The 11,644-nt window shown below is 41.2% G+C and overlaps 1 protein-coding gene across 1 annotated transcript; it reads right to left on the reverse strand.

Moving 5' to 3' along the window:
- Positions 1-298: 298 nt before the first annotated feature.
- On the reverse strand, positions 299-874 carry LOC105445481. Its single transcript, XM_011681055.2, has one exon. It carries the CDS (start codon positions 872-874, stop codon positions 299-301), a length of 576 nt encoding a protein of 191 aa, XP_011679357.2.
- Positions 875-11,644: the final 10,770 nt, after the last annotated feature.

Genomic DNA, 11,644 nt, shown 5'->3' on the forward strand with positions numbered 1-11,644 from the left:
TTGAAACTATATGTTAAGAGAAATTAATGTTAACAGTAGTAAAAGTAACTGCCAAAACACTCCTAAAAACATTAAAATGTGAAAATACAGCTAACACAAATCACATGAAGAATTTTAGTAGCAATGGAATAGAGGAGGTAAAATGAAGAAGAGAGCAAGAGCACACATGTGCTGATAACATGCAAGGAGCCATGACTCATTTCTGAGAAGTAAGCCATAAATCAAATAAAACAGAAAGTTGTGTCCTTGAGCCAGCTAGTGGGTGGTCAGTTAAAGTCGCACTATAGTAAAACTAAATTTAAGCAGAGAAATAAGGAACACCTCCATCACCCCTCCAAACTCCTGCATAAAAGCGTAGTTTAGTTCCCTTCATGAACAGATCTTGTACTTGTTTTTTGTACTTCTTCTTTTCTGTAAGGTCTGCCAGCGTCAGATCATCGACAATGTAGTATTTCTCCTTATTTAGGGCCTCCCTTGACTTCTTCATGATGTCGACCTTCTCACGTATTGACAATGTCTTGACCAAAATGTGTCGTGGCTTATCTCCTTTCTTCCCATCACGATGAGCACGCTCAACCTTGATGTTCATGTTAAATTTCGTACTGAGGATGTCTTCCACTTTCACGACACAATCCTCTGTTTGATCGCCTGTTGATTCCTCAATCCCGACGATCCGCAGATTATTTCTCCGAGAGAATCGTTCAGCCTTGTTGGCTTCACGATCTTGATTACTAACTCTCTGTTCCAGATCATTATAAGCTTTCTCCATCTTTCCTAGTCTGCTTTTCAGCTCCTTGTTCTTCTGTTCTAGATCATTGATCCGGAGACCCTCAAATTCAAGGGCCTTTTCCACTTTCTGAAGACTTTCCAACATATTTTTCATAGCCTTGTTCATCATCTGTTCGAAGTTGCATGATGCACCTTTAATATATTCAACTAGTGCAGACGGGGTGACAGAGCCCAAGTCATGATGGAAAACTAAAATGTTCCAATTGAGAAGTAAACCTTTCAGGAATAATTGCCACTTGTGGATTGTTTGAAGATGTTATCTAGAGTGTATACAAATATATCTTTTGGAGAGGTTAAGAAGCACGTGTGTTGCTCAGCCAGTCGCCATACTAAAACTTTACCCATACACACACACATACACCCCCGAGAGGGAAATAGAGAAGGGAAGAAGGGGGCAGGAGAGTAGGAAAGGAATAAAGAGAGATAAAGAATTGTAGAGACACATTGCACAAATTATTATGAAGATTATTTAAGTGATTCTAACACAATGACCATGAAACCACTCGTCACAGCCATCGCATTGAATCATGACTGACCCATCATCTGGTTTCTTGCAACTTTAAACAATATAATTCCTTTTCTCTTCGCAAAGTGTCCGAATTTCCCACAACTGAAACAAGGACCACTAGGTGACCTAGCGGGAGGCCTATTGGGAGACCTAAAATTAGACCTTCCAGGCGAGGGAAAGCTTCGAGCTCAGTCAAAATCGATGCCCTAGCTCCTCTTTGTTGAGCAACATCTGAGATCTTCAAAAAAAAATTGTAGGTCTTCAAATGGCTTCCCAATTAAGGTACAAGATTGTCTTGCTTCTTTAAATGAAAAGTCATCAAGACTTCCACTAAAAAACTTGTCCCGTAGTGTTGATATTGTTTGTTGCATATGACCGATGTGAGTAGAAACCATGTCTTGTTCATGACGAGTCATATCTTGTATGCCAGATGTTGATACTCCCCTCTTTTTCATGTTTGCAATAAAGGCTGCTAATTCAAATGTAAAATCGTCGACATCAATTTTATCTGGCTTACTGTTTGATTCATCAAATTCATCTGGTTCATCAGAATCAACACCATTACGTTCCAAATCCATATCTTCATTTTCATCCTGGACATTAACAGCAGCATTTTGAATTTGATCACGTGCAACTGCAACCAGAACGTCTGGATGCTGAGATTGCATGTGTCTTTTATAAGGTCTATACACACTATACGTCGAATGACACAAAAGACAGACTATTTTCATTGATGTGTTTAAGTTCATGTTATGAACATAGCGATGGTGGGTAAAGAGTCGCGCCAATCCACTGAATCTCTTGTAACCATTAAAACATGTGTACAAACTCACATCTTCCATTTCTTGATTTGCTTTTCCTAAAGCCACACTTTGATTTGCTGGTCCTAAAGCCACACCTTGATCTTCTGGTCCCAAAGTCACACCTTGATCTTCTGAATCTGAAAGCATATCTTGATCTTCTGAACCTGAAACCACATCTTGATCTGCAGAACCTGGAGCCAAATTTTTAAGGTATTGCTCGAAGCGTTCCAAAAACCTCACTCGTATTCCCACTTTGGGAACAAGTTCTTTGATAGTGTCGTGTGAGAGAAGTTTTAAACTTTTTGAGATCGACTTCATTTTCTGAAAGTGATAAAATAAAATAAAAATATTCATTCATGGGATATCAGATTTCATTGAGCAAAAAATAACCAGGCGATTTGATGGGTGGCAGGGGTACAACATATCAGACTTTTGAGTGGCACTTTGACAGCTTCGGGGTGGATATGCTACACACAGGGTCAGAGCAAGTGAGGGGGGGGGGGTTCTAGAGCAGATGATAGGTGAATGCTTCATCGTAGTTTGACGTAATTTGCCTTCTTTTCACAAAAGACTCCCTCTGATTCTTCCTTATCAGAATAATGATATAAACAATTTGGTCTCACCTAACATTATGCCAATGACACATCAGTCCCTGTTTCCATATTTTAATTCCAAGGATTAAGAGATACTTTCTTTGCAACAGCTAAGTCATAATTGATACAAATAGTGCTATGTTGTGTAGCCTGTAGGCATAGCCTATGCTTATATGCTGGATCTAGATTTTGTACGCACGCGATGCTTACGTAGATATCTAGGTCAACTAATGACCTATACTTGCGCTGCATGCATCACATTCGTACCCCTTTCCGAGGACAATTCCTCCCCTAAAAAAGGAAATCTGCTTTTATTAAAGCCAGCTTATTATCAGGGTGGACTTACCCCTTTAATGAACGGGGGGAGGGGGTGGTTATTGACAGGGGGTGATTTTTGTATAAGGGAATAGCGAGGCCCTTCCAAAGAGCTGCAGGTAAACCTGATTTTTCCCGAGTCTGGCTTTGTGAAAGACTTGTAGTCGCGTCAGTTTACACCCCCTTTACAAACTAGGTACTAGTAAGCTATTGTTGATAAAGGTCAGAGGCATTTAGAAATTGTTGTGGATTTATAATTTCAACAAAAATGGCAAATCATTGTCTAGTATAAGTTATACGCCACCTAAAGACAGGGATTGCATCTCATTCATGAAATAATCTGAACTACTATTATTTGTAATGTTATTCGATGAACGTTTTCTTCTGACACTTGGTGTCGGCGTTGGTGTAGGCGTTCGAGGTGGAGTCTCCTCCCGTCTTGCTGTGACTAGGCTACTTCTAGGCTCAGTGGACACACGAGATGGAGTGCTCAACTGCCTTGTAGTAATGACAATAGTAGTTGTCATATCTTGTTCGGTGGATTACTTACTTTTAAACTGGATTTGTGCCATGTGATTTAGTATCGTCTTAAGAACCTCTTTCCCATAGACTCCAGGTTTTTTAAGAGGACACCTGGAGGCATTCCCATCACAATGTAGCTTGTTGGGTGTGAATACGGAATCGTACTTCTTGCTGATTGAGGGAAGGCTTCAAAATAGGTGGAGCTTTCTGTACATAATGACAGTAGTAGTTGTCATATCTTGGTCGGTGGATGAGGCACCATTGTCATCTGGGTTGCTGTTAGCACCCCCGGGAACCTCAGCACTGCTTTTAGCAACTTCCTCAGTTCTGCTTGGACTCGTTGCAGACTGGTTGGTAATATCAGGTCTGATGTGTTGTCTGTTACGCCGTAGGAAATGTCCCTCAGGGCTCGGAAGGATGTAAGAGTGTTGTCCCTCAGCTCTGGTTTGGACTGTAGCAAGAGACAACCGTCTGGTGACAGGGTTGTGATATCCTACATCTTGGTGTATTAATGAATCAATTTTTACTAACCTATGGCTGTGAATACAGTAGCATCCAGATTTGTCGGGCTCCCAGCCTCCAGAAGCTTGGAGTGTGTATAGAACACAGTGAGCAAGAAGAGGGCCACCCCAGTAGCATTTTTTTTGTTGGCTGCTTCTTGAAGCGTGTTTTTGAACGCAAATATGCCTGTCCCTGAGGAACTTCTGTTATCTATCATGGAATCACATATATATCTATTAAGCCATGTTTTATTTACAAAGGCAATACATTTGGCTGCTATATAAAGATACATTAATATCATTCATTAATTTAGGTCAGCCTTGCATATATATATACCTACTTGAGACACCTAATGAGACACATTTCTGGTAGTGATAACAAGAACTTAACATTTTATTATAGTTATATTGCATAAAAAGAACATGAACATAGAACACAAGCAAACTCCATCATAACAGATTTCAAACATTGATTATACTTCTAAATTGCACCGGGGCAATGATACATAAGAATTAAAATACCAACATCTCGCATAATGTGCCATACAATTATTGTTCCATGACTAAGGTAAACTTTGCACAAGCCATATTTTACAACATTATGAAAGTTCAAAACCTAAATTATAAATATGATAAACAACTTCAACATCCAATAAATAACACAAACAAAAATAACATGTAAAAACAAATTCCTGCTTCTGATACAGATCCAAATCGTTGCATGCAATACTTTTCAAATAAAATACAAACACAAGTGCCAACAAATTTATATACCATTCACTTCAATCTGTACAGGTATCACACAAAATTTGATTTCCCAAATCGAAAATAAAATAGAAGCCAATGAAGGAGTATGTTATAGAAATATTACTCACATTATGGACTGAACTGAACTGAACTGAACTGAACTTGTAACAGTTAGTTGAAACTGGTACGCTCCATTCCAACGGATATTTTCAGATGAAATTAGACTCATCACTGATTGTAAGTAGTTCAATGAAAATATTTAATGATCGATTCATTATGCTTGTGTAACAGGTCAAAATTGAACTTTTGTGACGAAAAGACCAATTCAATATCTATCTATTTCTAATCAATATCTCCACAAGAAGTGAACAGCAAGAAACAAAGAAGTTGTGATATGTTTACAAACTATGTACTTCAAAGAAATAGGACTCACACATATTCTGAGCTTCCCATCCTTCTTTCTGACTAGAACGATAGGGGATGCAGAAGGACTCGAAGATTCTCTAATGATGCCTCGTTCCAAGGACTTGTTGAGGTAATCACGAACTTCGTCCCAATGATGTGGAGGAATCCTGCGATATGGTATCTTGACTGGACGGTCATCCTCAGTTACAGTCTTGTGACTTACCAGGTCGCAATAGCCAATGTCATCTTCGTCCTTACTGAAAGTTGTTTGGTACTTAGAGAGGACTAAATGATGTTGCGCTTGTGGACTTCATCGAGATCCCCAATATCCATCAATTCAATTCAATTCAATTCAATTCAATTCAATTCATATTTATTTCATTTCCCACAGAAAGGTAAACAAAGATACTACATTTTTTTCATTTATAATTCATTTTTTCTGGTTACTATACAAATACATTTTGCACATACCGGTAATAAAATTATTACAAAAGAAACACCTAATTTCTGAGGAAATGGGGGGGGGGGGGGAACCACTAAAAAGCTTGGACACAAGATCTGCAATATCGTCTCCCTGTAGGCCACTACAGTAGCAGACTTAAGTACTGCAGTTGGTGTTCTCGGTTGAAGATACACATCTTTGTCACTAAAATTGGCAATCTGCATTGGCACCCTTCCCTTTTCGTTGACCGTTACTAAGGCAGCTCCTACGGTCACCCCTTTCGGTAGCTCTGCCACATGAGAAACATGTCGTCTGATGGTATCGGAGAGGCTGACAACCTGTCGCTGGAAGGTCTTCTGTGTTGAGAGACCCTGCTCATGATGCTGGAAGTTCTCTGGGGTCTTTGTGTCATCATCAGGAAGGTATTCTTCTTCGAATTGCTTTAGCAGTCTGGACATCTCTGGTCCCGAGAGCATCCATCTTCGAAAAGCATCAGGGTTTTCTGTAAGTCCAACAGCTCCACCAGAACCTTTCACAATCTTGTTTTCCTGCTCATGAGCTTGATCAAATGGGATTGCAGAGAATGTGTTACTTGTCTTGGAAAGGACCCAGTGAGAAAAATTCTCAAACTCATCCTTGATAGTGTTGGGCAGGGACTTCATATCTCTGATGTGGACTGGCATCCACCGTGAGTAGTTCACATGATCCAAGGCAAAGAACAGTGGTGTGAGTTCCTCCAAGACTTCAACATACAAAGGGAAATTCTTCTCTCTGTGAGCCCTGATGAAGATAAAAATGAGGGTTTCATATCTCATGATCAGGTCCCAGTACATGAAAATAGGACTTCTCTTCTGCATGTTGTTTTTTCCAAGCCGTGAAAGATTCTTAATCTTTGGGGCCGTCGCTGAGCATGAAAGCCTCACTCTGAAGATTGTTCAAAGTCAAGACAGTGATTTGGTGGGCGCGCCTAGTTCAAGTTAGGTGTGCTGCCTTTGGATACGAATCGGCAGTGCCAGATGACGCTATCTCTGCCTCTGTGAGGGCTGTGGTCCAGCCAGAACCTTCTAAGACATCCCCAAGTGTGTTCCATAGTGCCATTTCTGTGTGCAGACCTCCTTGCATAACCACATGCACTTTCTTACCATGAGTGCCTGGCTATTTCCACTGTACAAACTTTGCCAGGGCAAACAGAGGCTGGTCAAATGTCGTGACTTGGATTTGTCCTGGGTTCAGAAATTCAACAGCTTGGCTCTCGACATCCATGCCATGCTTGATCATAGCAGGAGTTGCAGACTTCTCATAAAAGAGAGGAAGGAGTGCACATTGTGCTGGAGGGTCTTCTACCGGAGGTTAATTAGAGCCCTGTACCATAAAGGCTGTCATATAACCACAAACCAATGAGATCTTTCATGATATCTAACACGGGGCTCTGGTGCGACGTCCCCGCCCCCAAAACATACCCATATAAATGTTTTGTTGGGGGCTCCAACCCTAACATCTTATAGTAGGTCCTAAAAAAGCCCTGTACCAGAAATTGCAATCGTGCAAGAAAAAAAAATCATTGTTGTTTTACCTTATATATTAGTTGGGGGCTCCGGGATGACGCCCCCGCCCCTACACCCTTATATGAAATTTTTTCCAGGGGGTCCTACCCTACTATCTTTCAGTAGGTCCTTATGAAGCCCTGTACAAAAACAGGCTGTCGTATAACCACAAAGCAATGTGATCTTACATGATATATAATATGGGGGCTCTGGAATGACGCCCCCGTCCCCCACACATTTAAATTTATTTTTTGCCGAGGGCTCCTAGGCTAATATCGTTTAGTAGGTCAAAAGGAAGCCCTGTACCAAAAATGGTGCTTTTGTCCGCTGTGTAAGGATTATTTCGCTAAGCCACCTGACTGATAGCCATGCAATTGGAATGTACTCTGGAAAGATGTGACAAGAACAAAGAAACTTGAATGCACAATAATAAGGCAGCTGCATTTTTATAAATAAATTTATCATTTTTCTACTTTTGAGAAATAAAGCAGTGCCATTCATTTCAAAATTTGGACTATCTTTGTTGTTATGATCTAACATATAATGTTCATGATGATCATCATGGTTACACCAAGTGTTCTTGTAATATTTCATAACACGGTCGCAGGGAAGACTACTATCACTGGTCAAAAGGAGGGGGAAAATTCATGTAAAAAGACATATTTATAGATAACATAATACAGTGGACTCATTCACTATGGAAAAACATTCTTGGTAATTTATTGTTTTTGTAATCCTGACAGAACAGAGTTAATTTACTGGTCCCAAAGAGTTTGATAAAAGGGAGGCCCCTGCATAGTGACCAACATTATAGGTTTACCACATTATTGTTTGAAAAATACTCGCAACTTCTCTAAAACACCCTCCTTTTTTCTTCATTCCGAATGTTTGACTTATCATAGCCTTTTCAATGGCACCTCTCCTGTCTTCATCGCTTTCAGAAAGGAGCCTCCTTTTTCTCTGAAAACAGAAGAGGAAGAAATATGACAATGTAAGATTTGGTCTATTTGAATTGTACAGACAAATTACAAACAAGATTCAAAACACTTTCCAAGGATAATTGAAAAGTGTTGCTCTTTTAAACACATTTCAATGAGTGGGTCTGCCTGACATAAGTATTAACTTGACAAATATTGAATGAAAGTACAGGAAACATAATAGTATTTCATGAATTTGGAATTCAAATAATCAATATGACACCTTACAATAATATGAGGGTGAAAACATGTAGCATGCACACCAGCATTTCTTACCAAAGGTTTGCTCTTTGTGGGCTTGGTGGCATATACGATGGGTCATCGTCCTAGAAGCAAACACATTAATTTCATAAATCACTTTTACTAAAAAAGATGAAGATGTGTATCTGTTTATGAATTTATGAATGTATATATGCAAACCTCAACCAATATAGAAAAGAGACAGAAAATGAGACATTGAAATTAAACTTTGCAAAGAAGGCCTGAAGCAGCTTTACTATACAAACATGGCTGCTTGTTGTGTTGACTTATATTGAAAACATATTGCTATTCAACTCTTTCTATGGTCATTTTACAATAAAAGTCTGTGATTATTCTCACTACCGGTATGTGACAGGAGCTGACTAAAATGTAAAGACAAGCAGGTAGGAGCTATGAGCTCACTTCTTCTTATTCAAGACATTATGGCCAATATTATACTTATTGCTAATCCGACGCTGGGTTTAAGCTTGATCTAAAGGCGAGTTTAACAAAGAGACTAATTAAACAACACTAGCAACGACTTAGAATGAGGTGTAAGCTTTCTCTTTGCTTAAGTTTATTAGACCAATCTTACAACCATCGTTGGGGTAAACTTGGTGTTCAAGGCCATTTGACCTCTCTCTTATGTGGTTGGATGTTGTCGCCATCCAATTCCATTTCTTGGAGCTGTTCGATTAGTACTCTAATGTCTCTCTCCAGGTCCGTCTCTTCAGGGCTTATGCCTGATGCAGCTTTCTCCTTATTAGCATTGACCCTGTGCCGTGTTGCCAAGGCCTTATACTTGTCTCTCACGGTCCTTTGAGCGAGGGCATAACTGTGTCCGGATGAGAGAGCATTGGCAATCTGGTCCCACACTTTGCCTCGCTCAGTTGAGCCATGCCTGTACATGAAGGGGTTCCTGACAACAAGTTCTTTCAAAAGAGCCAACTCCATGGCAGCCGTCCATACAGATTTCTTCCTGCAATGATAACAACAATTAATTAAGAAGTAGAAAATAACTTTGTGTTTCCGGTGAATGACAAATAAATTAATTCTAAGCTAAAAATACATGATCACAAGAGTATGCAATGACTTGACCTTTTTATCCTTCTCACGAGCAGAGGACTCAAGGTCAAGAACTTGACCTTGAAGGGTCTCAACGGCAGATGCAAGTACAGCTAGGCGTTTTTCCACTGCCGTGCCAACCAAAGACAAGAAATTCTCGTTGGAGATGAGATCAGAGATAACCCCTGATATTAGATCTTGCTGAGACTTGTTAGCCTTCTCTGCATTTGCAGATGAAGATGATCTAGTATTTGTTAATAAGTGTAACAATATACTTTCCTTTGACTGCAATGGGTAGTTTTCGTTCTCTACTTCAATACTTCTCTGCAACCTAGCCTACCCCATCCCTCATACGCCTTTCCGCAAAAAACACAGATGGACCTTTGACCCTGCAGTCCCGCTGAAAATGGCCAAACCGACCACAATTGAAACAGCCTCGTGATCTGAAAGATGGAGAGCAGGCTCAGAAGAGCTTGGAAACTTTGGAAGGTTCATTACCACGCAATGCCTGCGTTTTTGTCCCAGCTCCAGTGGCTCACAGATGGATTTTCCTTTCTTCCGGTGATCGAGCGCGTTCTCAGAACATCCGAACCCCAAATAGCCACAGCTAAATTGTTCACAAATGAGGAGTTCTTTTGTTGACTCATGATCGTGTCAAACTTGACTTTATACATGTTACTCCCTTTTCCGGTGATTGAGCGCGTTCTCAGAACATCTGAACCCCAAATAGCCACCCCCCTTCTAGTGATGGAGGGTCCTTATCCAGGAGGTATATACAAACATAGTAGGCAGCCAGTTCTGCATGCCTCCTCCCCCCTCCCCCCTCCCCCCTCCCCCCCCCCCCAATCCATCCATCGTCCAGATCCTCTCTACCTCGGATGGCTGAACAGCTACCCCCAGCATCAAGGCAGATAACACCCATAAAATAATAACTCCACGATTTCCAAGCTTGAGTCTCCTTGTAGAAAGTCACGTAGCACTTCTGTTGTCCATTGTGAAATGAGCTCTCTCGTACCATCTACGTCACCTTCTGATTCATCGGCCATCATGTTCGATGATGCTGCAACTAATACAAAAAAGTAATGAATTGACTTTCTCGCTTCGTGCAGCCTTCTCCTCCCCTTGGTAACAATATAGGTTGTTGTATGGACTTCAACCCTCGAGATCTGAATATATCCCCTGTTTGGCCTCCTCACCTTAACCACCACTTCTAACGGCTCTAAATTCTCGCTTTCTATCAATATGGATGCTGGTTCTACCACCTCGTCCGCCTGCTCAACCTCGTCCGCGACCGTCTCCATCGCCTGCTCCACCGCCTCGTCCTCCACCTTGTCCTTGACCGTCTCCATCACCTGCGCCACCGCCTCGTCCTCCTGCTCCACCTTCTCCTCCTCCTCGTCCGTCTCCTCTGGGTGAATGTTGATCTCTGCAGCTTTCTGTTGTTGGCTCTCCTTCCTCTTCCTCTCCAAACCTTCTTTCAGCTTCCTCTTCTCCTTCTCCAGTCTCTTTTCTCTCTTGTGTTTTCTCTCCCTCTCGTCCTGTTTCTCCTCCTCCTCCTCCTTCCTCCTTTCCCTCCTTCTTCTCTCTTCCTCCTGCGCATTTCTCTCAGTTACCTTCTGTAACTTCTCCTTCCTTCTCCTCTCGTCCTCCTTCCTCTTCTCCAGATAACGCCTAGAGGCCACCTTGAAATTGAGGTATTTAGCCCCCCTTCGATGACTTGGGCGACCGTAATATCGTGCCACCTCCGGCCGCCCCAATGTTTCGAAATTTCAGTGTGTGCAGCTTAACGTCAATTCCGTCTTGTGGGTCAGAGCCATGTGAGCGTCTAAATCGTTGGCCCTCTCCTTGGTTGTACTGCAAAGGGTACACTTGAACATCGGTAGTGGAAATATTGTATTAAAAGGAATGGCACGTTCATGTATTAGTAGCTGCTCTTTTATTTTTCTGTTTCTGTTCTTACATGTATTTACACCTTTTCTAAATTTATTGCCTGACAAACTGGTGCTGCTGGTATAATTTCTTCCCTGAAGATTTAATCCAAGCATGCAATTCTGCTGTGTCAAGGGTACTGAGGACAGAGATTGGGAACTGAGGAAACTGATGGTGATCTCTTCCAGGTTGACATCCAAATACATCAAGCTTATGCAGTTCACAGGCCAGAGATGCAGCATCCTTCGATGAAACTTTATGCTTG

Source organism: Strongylocentrotus purpuratus, unplaced genomic scaffold (genome assembly GCF_000002235.5).
Source record: "Strongylocentrotus purpuratus isolate Spur 01 unplaced genomic scaffold, Spur_5.0 spur5_contig_867, whole genome shotgun sequence".
Classification (NCBI taxonomy): Eukaryota; Metazoa; Echinodermata; class Echinoidea; order Camarodonta; family Strongylocentrotidae; genus Strongylocentrotus; species Strongylocentrotus purpuratus.